The sequence below is a fragment of the Triticum aestivum genome, chromosome 1B, assembly GCF_018294505.1.
Source record: "Triticum aestivum cultivar Chinese Spring chromosome 1B, IWGSC CS RefSeq v2.1, whole genome shotgun sequence".
NCBI classification, from domain to species: Eukaryota; Viridiplantae; Streptophyta; class Magnoliopsida; order Poales; family Poaceae; genus Triticum; species Triticum aestivum.
This window is the reverse complement of record NC_057795.1, coordinates 285,179,553-285,195,001: the sequence shown is the minus strand read 5'-3', so window position 1 is coordinate 285,195,001 and position 15,449 is coordinate 285,179,553. Positions and strand designations below refer to the sequence as shown.

The window sequence follows — 15,449 nt, the reverse complement described above, 5'->3', positions numbered from 1 at the left end:
GAAGTGGTCGATGGTGCGGCGTACACCACGCGCCGTTCGCACGAGCCGCCTGTGCGTGCGGGAGTGGCGCTTCCACTGCCGCCACCACCAACGCGGACGGACATGGCGTCCCCTGCTTCGACCGCAACCGATCGCCGCGGTACTGAAGCCGCGCGCGCCGACAACAGCAAAGTCAAGGCGCTGCGCGACTACCGACGCGCCCGTGGACTGTGCTTCAAGTGCGGGGAGCGTTGGGGCCACGACCATGTCTGCCCAACATCGGTCCAGTTAAACGTCGTCGAGGAGATGCTCGAACTCTTCGGCGTCGACTCTTCGCCACCACCAAGCGAGGGCGCAGGGCCGAGTGACACCGTGATGGCCATATCACGGTCAGCTCTCGATGGCACCGTCTCGTCAAAGGCCTTCCAGCTGTTGGCAACCATTCAAGGCCGTGAGGTTTTGCTATTGGTGGACAACGGCAGTTCCACCTCCTTCATCAACTGAGCGTTGGCGCAACAGCTGTCGGGGGTCGTACCCCTGCAGCAACACTGCCGTGTCCGCATAGCGGACGGCGGCGAACTCACATGTTCTGCAGTTCTTCCAGCCTGCAAGTGGGCATCTCAAGGTCAAGAATTCGTCACCGACATGAAGATCCTTCCTCTGGGCACTTATGATGCCATCCTGGGCATGGATTGGCTAGAGATGCATAGTCCGATGACCGTTGATTGGAAAAACAAGGTCATCCAAATTCCAACTCCCCTGGGTTCGGCTCGTCTGTTCGGCCACGAGGCGAATACTACAGACTGTCATCTAATCAGCAGCCTTCAGCTACAGAACATGTGTCGTCAAGGCTCTCGGTTGCATATGGTTCTTCTTTACCCAATTTCAGAAGACTGCCCCACTGCGCCCAGCACACCACCAGATTTACAGTGCATATTGGATGAGTTCAAGGATGTGTTTGGGGATCCTGAGGGGCTGCCACCGCGCCGTGCTTGCGACCATAAAATTCCACTAATGCCAGGTGCTCAGCTAGTGAATATACGACCGTACAGGCACAAACCAGAGCTCAAGTCAGAAATTGAAAGACAAGTCGAAGAATTGTTGAATTCAGGAGTGATCCAACGCAGCACCAGCAGTTTCTCCTCTCCAGTCATTTTGGTCAAAAAGAAGGATGGCACTTGGCGCCTATGCGTCGACTACAGGCATCTTAACGCGATGACGTATGTCAGCAAGTTCCCGGTGCCTATAATCGAAGAGTTATTGGATGAGCTGCATAGAGCAAGCTGGTTCTCCAAGCTTGATCTCAGAGCAAGGTATCATCAGATACGTCTAGCAGAGGGGGAAGAGTACAAGACAGCCTTTCAGACGCACACGGGCCACTATGAGTTCAAGGTTCTGTCGTTCGGACTCGTAGGGGGGGCCACCTACCTTCATAGGGGCCATGACAGACACGTTTCACCCCCTGCTGCGTCACTGTGTACTCCTGTTCTTTGACGACATTCTGGTTTTTAGCAAAACCTGGGAAGAACACTCGGATCTTCTCAAGCAAGTACTGGCACTGCTGCGACGCGATCAATGGAAAGTGAAGCTAGCTAAGTGTGAGTTCGGACAAAAGCAACTAGCATATCTCGGGCACGTGATCAGTGACCAGGGGGTATCCACGGACCCGAGCAAGATTGAGGCAGTGCAAGCGTGGCCCGTACCTCAGGATGCCAAGGAAGTGCGTCGTTTCCTGGGTCTCGTGGGGTATTACCGCAGATTTGTTCGTGGTTTCGGGATCATCGCCCGTCCCCTGTTCAACCTGTTGAAGAAGGGCACTCCATTTGTCTGGACTGACAACACAGAGCAAGCATTCACTTTGTTAAAGCAGCAACTCATTTCAGCGCCAGTTCTGGCCCTGCCTGACTTCAGCCGGCCATTTGTCATTGAAACTAATGCATGCGAGCGAGGGATTGGAGAAGTGCTGCAGCAAGAGGGCTACCCTATTGCGTACATGAGCAAAAGCTAAAGCCCTCGCTACCAAGGGCTCTCCACCTACAAGAAGGAGTATCTGGCTCTTGTCGTCGCGGTAGATCAATGGCGACCGTACTTGCAGCACAACGAATTCATCATCCACACAGACTAGAAGAGCCTAGTCCATCTCGAAGAGCAGCGTCTCACTACACCCTGGCAACAGCGGGCATTTACCAAGCTACTAGGCCTTCGTTACATAATCAGATAGAAGAAAGGAACAGAGAACACAACGGCTGACGCGCTATCGCGTGCCAATTCACAAACAACACTGTTCACCATCACTTCGTGCCGTCCCAGTTGGCTCCAGGACGTCATCAACAGCTACAACTGTACCCCGCAAGCCCAGAAGCTGCTCGCGCAATTGGCCATACGCGAAGATCCAAAAGGTCGTTTCACTCTCCAGAATGGCATTTTGAGATTCAGGGGACGCATTTGGTTGGGAGGTTCAACTTCCTTGCAACAACAGATTCTGGCGGCTTTCCACGACAGCCCTATGGGTGGCCACTCCGGCTTCCCAGCTACATTTCGGCGAGTTCGCCGTCTCTTTGCGTGGCCAAAGATGAAGATTCATGTTCAGCAGTACGTGCGCTGCTGTCCCACTTGTCAGCAAGCCAAGCCGGACCGCTCAACGTCGCCAGGCCTCCTGGAACCCTTGCCCATCCCACAGCAGCTCTAGGAGATGATTTCTATGGACTTCTTCGACGGCCTTCCTCAATCTGGCAAGTTCAACTGTCTCTGGGTAATTGTTGATAACCTCACTAAGTTTGCCTACTTCATTCCTCTGGCACATCCATACACCGCGTCCAAGGTGGCCCTGCTTTATATGCACAACATCTACCGGGTGCATGGATTCCCAAGCGCGATTGTCTCTGATCGTGATCCACTGTTCACTAGTCTGTTCTGGAGAGAACTGTTCAAGTATGCAGGGACAGAATTGAGAATGAGCACCGCTAATCACCCTCAGACGGATGGCCAAACAGAGCGCGTCAATCAGTGCATGGAAACTTATCTTCGTTGTTTCGTGCATGCATGCCCTCAATGCTGGAGCCACTGGATACCCCTAGCTCAATTCTGGTACAACTCCTCCTTCCACTCCAGCATAGGTATGTCGCCATTCAAGGCGATGTTTGGCCACGAACCACGTCATTGGGGGATCACAACAGTCAGTGAATGCACAGTTCCTGCTTTGCAAGCATGGCTCGACGAGAGGGCAGTTATTCAAGATCTGCTCCAGCAACACCTTCACCGTGCGTGGCAGCACATGAAAGCCCAGGCAGACAAAAAGCGATCCCCTCGAGCATTCTTAGTAGGGGACTCGGTGTACCTCAAATTGCAGCCATACATCCAAACTTCGGTGGCTCGCCGCGCCAACCACAAATTGTCCTTCAAGTTCTTTGGGCCTTTCAAGATTACTGCTAAGATCAACGAGGTCGCTTACAAGCTGGACCTCCCGGCACACTCCAAAGTGCATCCTGTGTTCCACGTTTCACAACTGCGCCACTGCCTCACCCCGGGTATGACATCTTCTGTTACCCTACCAGCTCATTCTGATATACCAGTGGTACCTGTTGCAGTCTTACAGCAGAGATGGCGACGGAAGAATGGATCAATGATTGAGCAAGTACTCATTCGTTGGTCCGATACATCAGTCCTACAAGACACCTGGGAGGACAAGCTGGCTCTCCAAGCCAGGTTCCCGGCTGCAGAGGCTTGGGGGCAATCCTCCTCGCAAGGAGGGGGGATGTCAGCGCCCCTACACCACCAGCCTCCAGCGGGCGTGCTGACATGGTTGGTACAAGCACTGGTGGCTCGACCAGCTCGCCACCAAGCCCAAGGCCCGCAAGGGACAGACGGCCCAACACGCGCTTCACTGGGCCGATGTGGACGCAGTGACTCCCACCAGCTACCACGACTACTTGAGGCAGCGGCACCAGCGAGCGACCCATCCGGTGGATCAGGCGGAATCAGCTACGGCGGCTACCCACTCGCAATTCCCCATTCTTGTAACCCTAGATCATGTACCTGAGATAATCCTGTCGATCCCCTCTATAGCTACCTTGATCGAGAGCAATCCATTACAATGGCCTACACTGGCTAGTGCTCCTGAACACAAACATTGTCATCGCTGCCGGAGTCAGAGCTCAGCACAATGGTGGCAGTAGGTGCGACAGCCTGCTGGACCAGAGCGATGGAGTGGCGACGACCACCATCAGCCTGACGATCGTCGTGCCCATCCCCGCGGTTGTCATCGTGATACGTGACTAGTCGTTACGCTTGATGTGCTCTTCCTAGTTGTCATGGTTCCTCGAGGAATCCCTTCCTTGCCGCCCATCCTCTTCGTGTTGCATGTCATGGTCGTCGTCACTCTCATGCATGTGGTGGTCGACGGGCCTTGTGATGCGGTCCCATAGGGACCAAGGCTGGCTCTCCTCATCGATGATCCCCTTGCGATATATGTAGCCCTTGGACACCACCTTGGCCCTTGCGTTGGATCTTCATGGACGGAGACATGAATGTGACCGTGCGCTCTAAGAGCATCTCCACCCCCCCCCAACAGGCCCCCAAGGCGTCCTTTTTACCACCGGCGCAAAAAAATCGCCCAATCACGTCCTAGGAGCCCAAATTTTGCCGGTTTGGGCCGAAATTGGCGCCAGCGGACCTAGGTCGAACCCAACATGCTGGGGGCGCCAGGGGGCGCCAGGGGAAAGAAAAATGGCGTGAAAACAAACCACGCCAGATTCCCCCTTGTGGGCCCACCGAGTCAGTGACTGTGCTTCATCATCCTCATCACCTCGCCTCGGTGCCCGCGTGATTCAATGTTGTCGCTGGTCAGCCTTCCGTTGATGGACACTGGTGGCGCAGTGATGGAAAGCCACCGCCGCGCGTCCCCGCCCTTTCCCGCCGCGTGTCCCGTCCTTTCCCGCCATGCGTCCACACTGCTCCCGCCCTCTCGTCGCTATAAAAGCCGACCTTCGCCGCCGCTTGCCACACACTCGCCATCCCTTTGCCTACACCGCTCCAGCGCCGACCATATCTTCTCCTCACCTTTCTCACCCAAAATTTCAAGGGAAGCACCATGGCGGAGAGGTTTCCCCGCGACGAAGCGGTGGCCAATGGCTTCGGTCGCCGTTGGCTGCACGAATGGGAAGCTCGCCTGCTGCAGGAGGCCAACTACCTGACGTCGCCTCATATGCGCGTGTCGGGTGCATGGCGGCTGAGCGCCGGCGGCGTCCCCATGCCTCTGCCGCCCTCCAATGTGGAACGCCCCACCGAGATTGAGGCGATTCTGGACCAACATGTCGGAGTACGCGCGCCAAGAACCACGGTACGCGGCGGATAACCACACGCTCTGGACCGCGTACTTCCAGTGATGCCACGCCGAGCAGCTGGCGTCTACCAACGGCGGCCCGATGCCGAGGGGGCGCCACAACTCGAAGGCCCGCCGTCAATGGTGGGACGCGCCCGAGCGAACTCTCTCTGCCGTCCTCGCACACATCGAGGGGGCAGCGAGCCACGGCTGGAGTACCCAGCGTCGTCCTTCTCTCGCTGTCGCGGAAGCTCCTGGTTGCCGAGGTGCATGGACCTGTCATCCTCATCATCCTCTGGCTCCCGCTCCTCCGGGTCGGCGCCAGCGGCACTCGTCCCCGTCAAGCCCAGCCGCAAGAGATGTCACTCCGTCGACGCAGCCACGGCAACAACCTCATCATAAACTAGGGTCGTCGCGTCCCTTCCCCTCCCCGCGGCCACATTCGCTTGGTGGAGCCGAAGAAGGAGCCGGAGACCGTGGTGAAGCAGGAGCACGGGGACATGGCCGCTGACCTCGAGAGCGGCCTCGCCTGGTCATGCAGACTATGTGGCGCAGGAGATGGAGCACCAACGTCGTGCTCTGGAAGAAATCGCCAAGCAGCGCCATGGCCGCGACGAGGGCAGCATCATCATGTTCTCCGACAGCGAAGAGGAAGTCATTGCACCGAGCAAGCCATTCCGCAGTGGCGATCCAGGAGGGGCTGCAGCAAGGACACCTTGAAGGACGGGCCGTCAGGCGACGACGACGATGGCGGCGACGACTACACCGTCTTCTGCAACCTCCTCGGCATGAATTAGACGTTTTTTATGTCTTTATGTATGTTTTTCTTCAATGCGCCAAAATATCAATGAAATCGCCTATATTCACCTATATTTCGTTCAAATTGGCTGAATTTCATTGAGTTCGAGCATTTTAATTTTTTTTGTGCCTTCTGCTGTTGCGTTCGTGGCTGGGAATCGGTACCCCCACGCTAAAAATTCTGCCGGCAACGCCCCAAGAGGCGTTATTTCCCCCTGAAAAACGCTCTTGGGGGCCAAACGGCTGGAGATGCTCTAATCCCTGACACCAGGAGATTGACTGGCCACCGCTCCATGTCGGCAACGTGACACAGTTTCACTCTCGACACATTGGCAGGGGATGCTGTCCACGCCCAGACGCCGTCATGTTTGGCTATATATAAAGTTGGGCGATCGTATTTTCTCTAGAAGGAAAAGTGTTGGGCCACGAGTTTCCCCCCTCCCCCCTCCCGTGTCGCTCTCGCAAGCGACCGGGGGGAACCCTAGCCGCCGTGACCCGACCTCCCTCGCCGCCGCCCAGCGACGTCGTCGGGGCGAAGCCCGGCCGGTGGGGGCGGCGGCGGGGCCTCTTTTTCCTCCTCCCTCGTGCTCTGCGGCTGGCGCGAGACGATCGGTTGAGTGGGGCGTCGGGCTTTGGCGGGGCCGGCGGCGTGCTCGGAGTTCGGCGGCGGGGTTGCCTGGTAGGGACGCGACGTCGAGCGGCGGGCTCGTTTGCAGCGTGGCGGCCGCGGGGGTTCCCGATCTGGGCGGTGGCGTGCCGGCGCGGATCCGGCTCCTAGATGGCGGCGGGCGGCGCAGGGCGGTGGCCGAGGTCGGTCTTGACCTCGGAGTGGGGTGGTCTGCAGCAGCGCTGCTGCGGCCTGGTGGATGTCCGATCTGCGCACGGCAACGTCGGGTCTCTCCGGCGGCGGATCGTCTACGTCGGACTCGGGTGAGCTCCCTCCCTCTTCTTTGGACTCAGCGACGGGCTCGTCAGGCCGGGGTGGCGCCATGGTGTGGTGGTGTGCTTGAGGCCTGCTAGTGGTGGCACGGGACTTCGGGAAGGGGCAGGGTGCCCCCTCCATTGCATCTGGCAGCTCCTGTTGGTGGCCGCCGGAGTTCCCCTGGCCCTGATCCGGCCGCCGAGGTCATCGGCCATGCCAAGGTGTCGGCTTTGGGGTGGAAGGCGAGCTTCCGCTTCGTTTCGGTCGGCCGCGCCTGTTTGGTGTGTCCTGGTTGAGGGTAGGGCTCAGATGCCGTGGCGGCGGCCCTGTTGGTGGTAGCCGGGGTGCTCTTGGGCGGAGGACGCAGCTCGGGCGCTGTCTGGTCAGCATGGCCGTGTGGGCGGCGTGTTGACCGAGGTGGGTCGTTCACCCAATCCGGTGACGATGAGTGTTGGCCGGGGTGAAAACCCATTCTGCTTTGCCAAGCCGACGGCGGTGGCGTTCTAACGTCGTCCCCTTCTTGAAGGCGTCGTCGTGGCATCTCATTTGTCGTCGGAGTGCTCCGGGGGAAACTCTAATCCTTGGATTGGGTTGTGGCGACACGATGGTGTCGTTCCCTTGCCGAAGGCGCCGCTTTGGAGCTCATTGTTCGTCCTACACGGCTTCTCCTCTTCGCGGTGGCCCGCCCACGGTTGAGGGCCCCGACATCTTCCTAGTAGTGCTTTATTGTGTTCATCTGATATTGGCTAGGATTTTGTTGGGTAGTGTTGCTGCTATCAACGTCCTTGTATCCATCCTTGTGTGTTTGGTGTGGTGTGTGTGTTTGTATCGGCAGGATTCGGTTGTTCGGTGATGCTTTATCTATAAAGCGGAGGGAAACCCTATTTCGTAAAAGGAAAAGTGTTTCGGATACCTGAAGTTGGATATGTTTGGTTTGTGTGTAAAATTAGTACTACCATTGTTTCGGTCATGATTTTGGATGTTCAACAACGAATTGGTTTGCTCATACCATTTGTCCCAGTGGTTCATATTTCTTGCAAAACGAAACACACGGAACGTCAGCTACTCGTGTTCATTGCGGTGTGTTTTTACAGTTCAGAAAAAAAAATACATTCAGTACATGCACAGCATTGCGTGGACATGTCAAAACCTCTGCTTCTTTTTTTTGAAGGTAAACATATACATATATATTTCTTGGCACCACCGTCGTCTGGCAACAATCAACGGTATGAAAAACAATTCCACTCCAATGCAGATTTGTTTCTGGAAAGGAAGCTAATTCTCTGCATTTGATGCCGAGCACCAGAGTGAAAAATGAAAAAAGAAACATAAATTGCCTAAAAGGCAGACCTATGGCGTAGGGCATGGGCAAGACTTGACCTGGCGTGCTGCTGCTGCAGTGGGAATCTCACACTATTCACTCACGCGCAGCACCGAAGGAATCCAAAGGGTTCATAGGCACAGCCGTGTCCGTCGTATCTTGGCGAGAACAGGGAGGACGAAGCAGATTCTGTAGTTTTACGTGTCATTTTCTTCAACACGTGGCTACGAGATCAGACTGAACAAGACACCGTAGTAGAAGAATACATCAGTTTCTTGTACTAGTAGGAGGATACAGGGGATTGGTTGCTGCTCCCCTAGACAAAAACCTTTCCAGTATTTACTTGTGGCTACTGCCTTGAGTGGGCTCTGGGAAGGATGGATGCATCAGCCGCAGCGAGATATCAGTTTAGCGTTTACTACTAGCAGATAGCCAGCCAAGAAAGTTGCGTTCAGGCAGTTGAACGGCTGCGCTGCAGGAGAAGAAGGCCAAGTAGGACAGGTGCACATGACTGGTGTACTTCTTTTCCTATCTTCAACGATTCACAGCCGTGTTTCTTTCATTGATTCATATCTTGCTCTATCTTTTTCAGCCGGACAGTCTCTAGTTTCCAGGGCATGCATCTCCAGTCTTCACGCACATGAGAAAAGTGACGACAGTTAAAGGTAGTGTCTTCAAGAACACATAACTCCAAGCTTTCTCTAGAGTCTAGACTAGATGGTTGATGCAACTGACATACATTGCTAGCAAAGTATTATTTCAATTGATCAGAGTTTTGAGTTGGCTCTGAGGCAAAACAATGTTAAGCACTGTTAAACCATGGTTTATCTTTGCTCCAGAATCAAGAATCAAGTAGACAACGGTTGATTTGAAGCTACGCTTCCTCACGAAAAAAAACTTGTCTCCACTATGCTATCCGGCCACATGCATCTAATATACTAGAACGGAGGGAGTACATGACTTCCCTTTTCTGCCTATTAGGCACAAAGCTTTGTCCTATAGCGACATATATATAAGCAAGAAAGAAACATGAAGAAAGAAACATAAAGAAGGAAGAAACATGATTGTCTTGGCTCACGTGGGTAATAACATGAGTCTAATTTGAACATTTATAAGCACGCTTTCAGCACTAATTTAAGTTGTTGCCAACTTCTGCAGAACTTAACTTGGCTTGCTGACTAAATAATACTACCTCCAATCTATAATAAGTGTCGCAGTTTTGAACTAACCCCGGTTCAAAACTGCAACACTTATTTTGGATCGGAGGGAATACTACGTTAAGTTGCCTTCTGCTATTTGATCTCACAACTTTTTCTTCCAAGTACTGAATTTGACTTGTATCATTTGTAAGAATTGTGGACTCTTCATTCCAGCCCCAAATATCTACTGTGTATCATATTTTTTGCTTATGTCACACATTATCTTTATTGGTTAAGCTAAGGAACTCTCCCTTGTGTGCAGAAAAATAGTGCCCATCAAAACAATTAAAGCCAGTCAAAAGGATCAGTAGAAATCTTGAAGGGAGAAGTACGAGTGTATGACCCGAATTCAGGAGCAGAAAGAGCAGGAAAGTAAATAAAATCAAGTATCACTACAGAACTAATCTGGTGAGCAAGATAAAAAAGGCAAAGCAAGAACATCAACTCCAGAGGGCACTAAGTGTAACAGACCTGATGGAAAAAAGCAGAGGAAGAGATGCCCTACCTGCCAATAGCTATACAGATCAACAAATACTGTGCTGGAACTTGGGTACAAAACTATGCATGTGCCGAATTTGCAAGGTGTCACGAGGAAATTCAAATCATCAAGCATTGCAAGTCAAGGAATCATCAACTTTACACGGTGCAGTAACTGCGAAGCAAATTACGAAACAAAGACAACAAAATGAATTAGCAAGAACAGCAAGGATGAAGAGGAAAGCACAACTTCAACTGAAAGGGGGTAGCAAACGTGCCCGGATCAATAACACTGAAAAAAGCAAAGACAGTAATTCCAGTGGTAGTAAGATATGGAACTTTGAAGGGGCATCAGCTATACAGAATCAACAAATAATGGACTTGAGATTTCAAAATTTATGTACTAGCCAATATTGCCATGCGGTAAGGGCAAATTCAAATTATCAACCAGCACAAGTCACAGAATCATCAGTTGTAGACAGTGCAATGATGGCTGAGCAGATGATGAAACGGAGACGCCAGGACGAATTAACGAGAACAGCACGAATGAAGAGGAAAGCACAAATTCAACTCAACAAGAGCAGAAGGCATGCTAGAACCAATAACGGTGAAATGGACAAGGATGATAATTCTAATGCCAGTAAGATATGGAACTTTGGGGGGCCAACATACATCTGCCAACACTGCCATGCACTTATGTGGTATGCAGAAAGAATACAATCTTCCAGAACAAGACAACCATCCTTTGCACAATGCTGCAAACAAGGGAAGATTATCTTGCCACCATTTAAAGAACCGCCGCCTTACCTTACAAGTTTATTAACAAGGGGTGGAGGAAAAATATCAGCAAACTACCGAAAGAACATTAGGTCTTACAATTCCATGTTTGCGTTCACATCAATGGGGGGGGGGGACTTTGGATAAGAAAATAAACGAAGGGCGTGGACCTTATGTGTTCCGACTGAATGGCCAGAACCGCCACCAGATAGGAACCCTACTACCCGAAGAAGGAAATAGGCCTCGTTTCCAGCAGTTGTATATCTATGACACAGATAATGAGATCCAGAATAGGGTAGAAGCATCAAGATCTGGTGAACGTGATGCCTCACTAAAAGGGCAACCTGGTGCATGTAGCTCCCGCTTGCGCAGGGTCCAGGGAAGGGTCCGACCACTTTGGGTCTATAGTACGCAGCCTTTCCCTACATTTCTGTAAGAGGCTGTTTCCAGGACTTGAACCCATGACCTCATGGTCACAAGGCAGCAGCTTTACCACTGCGCCAAGGCTCCCCTTCACGTGATGCCTCACTAAAGCAAACAATTGTCAGTGGCCTACTAAGCATGCTCGACGAGAATAACACATTAGCACAATCATTCCGAATGGCAAGAGATAGATTTAAAGAAGATGACTACAACAATTTCACTCTGCGTTTACTTGGCAGCAGGGATCAAGATGGGAGGCAAGATAACATGCCATCAATATCAGAAGTTGCTGCACTGATAGTCAAAGATCCAACCCAAAAACATTACGGACGTGACATTGTTCTCGAGTACAAAGATATGAAACCTAAAAGGATATCAGAAATCCATCCAAAATTCATGGCCATGCAATACCCGTTGCTCTTCCCATATGGGGAAGATGGTTATAGACTTGGAATCAAGTACAAAAAAAAGAAAGGTGTAAGTAACAAGAAATACATCACCATGCTGGAATACTATGCATATCACCTCCAACAGCGCCCAGGCCAGTCAATGTTAATGCTAATGTGTGGAAATCTGTCGATGCAGTTTGTGGTAGATGTCTATACATGCATCGAACAGGATAGGCTCAATTGGATCAGAAAAAATCAAGGAAATTTAAGAACACAACTTTATGATGGACTACAGGATGCATTCAGAAAAGGAGACACGCTGACAGAGCAAGTAGGGAGGAGAATAGTACTCCCAGCAAGTTTCACAGGAAGTCCTCGAAACATAGAGCGAAACTACCAAGATGCAATGGCAATATGCCGTTGGGCTGGACATCCTGACTTGTTCATAACATTCACATGCAACCCTAATTGGCCTGAGATTCAGTTGATGCTAGATGAAGCCGGGAACCAGAAACCAGCAGAACGACCTGACATTGTAGTTCGAGTGTTCATGATAAAACTAAAAGAGCTAATGTTTGATATTAAGAGTAAACAACATTTTGGAAAGACTAAAGCAAGTGAGTATCAGTAAATCATCACTTATCAGTAATACATGCTTGCACTTTTTTATACTAGTAATTTACTAATACAAAGTGAAAACATATATGCAGTCATCTTCACAATAGAATTCCAGAAGAGAGGACTCCCACATGCCCATATACTAATATTCCTTGACAGAAAAGAGAAAGGGAAGTGTCTCAAGCCCTCACAAACAGATCAAATTATATGCGCTGAAATCCCGGACAAGGACAGGGATCCGGAAACATTTGAAACTGTCAAGAATTTTATGATGCACGGACCATGTGGTGAGGCAAATCCAAAGTCACCCTGCATGGAAAAACGTATGTGAAGTAAGTACTTTCCAAAAGAATTCTGTGATGAGACGGTCGTTGATGAAGACAACTTCCCAAGATACAGGAGACGGGATAATGGCCGACAAATAGATAAGGGGGGAGTCAAGTTGAACAACGGATTTGTTGTCCCATACAACAAAGATCTCCTGGTAAAATTTCAAGCACACATAAATGTGGAGTTGTGTAACCAATATATGCCAATCAAATACCTCTTTAAGGATATCCGCGAAGGAGATAACCAAGCAACAGCAATGGTTGAAGAAAAAGACCAATCAAAAAACAACGATGAGATTAAAATGTACCTTAGATGCAGATACATAACAGCAACTGAAGCATGCTGGCGAATATTCAAGTTTCCTCTGCGGTACCAGGAACCATCTGTTCAGAGGCTATTGTTCCACCAGGAAAACAAGCAACAGGTAATTTTTCCGGACTCAACAAACCTAGATGAAATAATACAGCGCCCAAGATCAGGTGTCACTATGTTTACTGAGTGGATGGAGATGAACAAAAAGCATGAAGATGCCAGAGAACTAACATATGCAGAGTTTCCTACACAATGGAGATGGGTTAAGAAAGAAAAGAAGTGGACAAGGCGAAGAAGAGGAAAGAAAATTGGCAGGATCTACAATGCACATCCTGCAAGCGGTGAAAGGTACTATCTCAGAGTTCTCCTCAACACTGCAAAGGGTTGCATGACATTTGAAAACATCAGGACTGTCAACGGAGTCGTCCACTCATCATACAAATCAGCATGTCATGCGCTAGGGCTTCTTAAGGATGACAGGGAGTGGATTGAGTGCATCAAGGAAGCATCCGAATGGGCATCTGGGGTGCAACTACGGCAATTGTTTGCAACTATTTTGTGCTACTGTGAGGTTACTGACCCAAGGATGCTATGGGAATCCAACTGGGAGGCACTCTCTAAAGACATACAGCACACACCAAGCTGGATCACGTACTTCCCAACCCCCTTCACTCCTTCACACAATAGAAAATGCACTTTAATCGAAACTGAGAAGAAAATGGGACAAGCCGGAAAGTCACTAAAGGAATACCCTGGAATAGAGCTACCAAACATGCCCGAGTTAAATGGAACTGGGAACAGGCTTATAAATGAGGAAATGAACTACAACAAGGATAAGTTGAAGGCTGAACACGTGCAAGTAGTGAACAATCTAAATTTAGATCAGAAGAAGGCCTTTGATGCAATAATAGAGTCAGCGGATCAATCATTAGGGAAAATGATATTTGTGGATGGCTATGGCGGGACAGGTAAGACATACCTTTGGAAAGCTATCACTACAAGGCTACGATCGGAGGGAAAAATTGTACTCGCAGTTGCATCATCTGGCGTCGCAGCGCTTCTGCTTCAAGGAGGTAGAACAGCACACTCAGCATTCAATATTCCAATCAACCTGACAGATCAATCTACATGCTACATCAACCAAGGTTCCGAGTTGGCTGATTGTGCTCGTTTTCTTTGATGACATTCTTATCTACAGCGCCTCTTGGGCGGAGCACCTTCAGCACGTTGCCATCGTCTTCAATGAGCTTCGGGCGCACCATCTTCATCTTAAGCGCTCGAAGTGCTCATTCGGCACGCCGTCTGTCGCCTACCTTGGCCACGTCATCTCGGCCGACGGGGTTGCCATGGATGCCGACAAGGTGGCGGCTGTCGCAGCTTGGCTGACGCCGCAATCGCCGCGGGCTCTTCGCGGTTTTCTGGGCCTCGCGGGCTACTACAAGTAGTTTATCCGGGAGTTCGGCCTCATCGTGTCGCCCCTCACGCGTTTGCTGCGCCACGACGCTTTCGCTTGGGACGACGAGGCGACGGCGGCATTCAAGGCCCTCAAGGGGGCCCTCATGACGGGGCCCGTTCTTCAGATGCCGGATTTTGACCGCCCATTCGTGGTGGACTGCGACGCCTCCGTGCGGGGTTCGGCGCCGTGCTCCATCAGGGCGAGGGCCCTCTCGCCTTCTTCAGCAGGCCTTTCGCTCCGCGCCACCTTAAGCTCGCGGCATATGAGCGGGAGCTCATTGGCTTGGTGCAGGCGGTGCGCCACTGGCGGCCCTATCTGTGGGGTCGGTCTTTCCAGATTCGCACGGACCACTACAACCTCAAGTTCTTGCTGGACCAGAGGCTCTCGACCGTGCCGCAGCACCAGTGGATCAGCAAGCTCTTCAGCTTCTACTTCTCCCTCGAGTATCGCCCCGGTCGTCTTAACACTGTGGCCATGCCTTGTCTTGCCGAGACGCCGACCACGACACCATTGTCGTTGACGCTGAGGGGGCGGCGCTCTGCATCCGCTCCAAGCCGACCTTCGGCCTCTTCACCGACATTCGTCGGGCGATGGCGACGGCGGCCGACACCCTTCTTCTTCAGCAGCGACTGGCTGCGGGCGACCTGGAGGAGCCCTGGCGCTTCACCGACGGCCTGCTCCTCCACGGGCGACGGGTCTTTGTGCTGGCGCATGACGATCTCCGCCACCAGGTGCTGCTGCTGGCCCACTCGGCGGGCCATGAGGGTGTGCAGAAAACTCTCCATCGTCTCCGCGCCGACTTCTACATCCCTGGTGATCGGGCCCTGGTCCGTGACTGGGTTCGGTCTTGTGTGACGTGTCACCGCAACAAGACGGAGACGCTACAGCCGGCTGGTCTGCTACAGCCCTTGGAGGTGTCATCTCAGGTCTGGGCGGATATCTCCATGGACTTCATCGAGGGCCTTCCCAAGGTGGGCGGCAAATCGGTCATTCTCACGGTGGTCGACCGCTTCTTCAAGTATGCTCACTTCATCGCGCTCGGTCATCCCTACACGGCGGCGTCCGTGGCCCGGGCCTTCTTCGACGGGATCGTCCGTCTCCATGGGTTTCCCTCTTAGATCATCAGCG

General features: G+C 51.9%; 2 protein-coding genes and 2 long non-coding RNA genes across 4 annotated transcripts; 3 read left to right on the top strand and 1 right to left on the bottom strand.

The window, feature by feature from the left end:
* Window positions 1-8,441: 8,441 nt before the first annotated feature.
* LOC123119689 (uncharacterized) lies at window positions 8,442-10,016 on the top strand. Its single transcript, XR_006458793.1, has 3 exons — window positions 8,442-8,841; window positions 8,933-9,005; window positions 9,802-10,016. It is a non-coding gene; the product is annotated as an uncharacterized lncRNA (long non-coding RNA).
* An 819-nt stretch (window positions 10,017-10,835) lies between these two features.
* LOC123119671 (uncharacterized) lies at window positions 10,836-12,554 on the top strand. Its single transcript, XM_044539561.1, has 2 exons — window positions 10,836-12,222; window positions 12,316-12,554. Exons 1-2 carry the CDS (start codon window positions 11,355-11,357, stop codon window positions 12,552-12,554), a joined length of 1,107 nt encoding a protein of 368 aa, XP_044395496.1. The 5' UTR covers window positions 10,836-11,354.
* Window positions 12,008-13,012, bottom strand: LOC123119692 (uncharacterized). The gene is made up of 2 exons (XR_006458794.1): window positions 12,861-13,012; window positions 12,008-12,704 (listed from the first exon to the last, which is right to left on the bottom strand). It is a non-coding gene; the product is annotated as an uncharacterized lncRNA (long non-coding RNA).
* Window positions 13,013-13,040: 28 nt separating this feature from the next.
* On the top strand, window positions 13,041-14,251 carry LOC123119680 (uncharacterized). The gene is made up of 2 exons (XM_044539570.1): window positions 13,041-13,938; window positions 14,064-14,251. Exons 1-2 carry the CDS (start codon window positions 13,041-13,043, stop codon window positions 14,249-14,251), a joined length of 1,086 nt encoding a protein of 361 aa, XP_044395505.1.
* The last annotated feature ends 1,198 nt before the right edge of the window (window positions 14,252-15,449 follow it).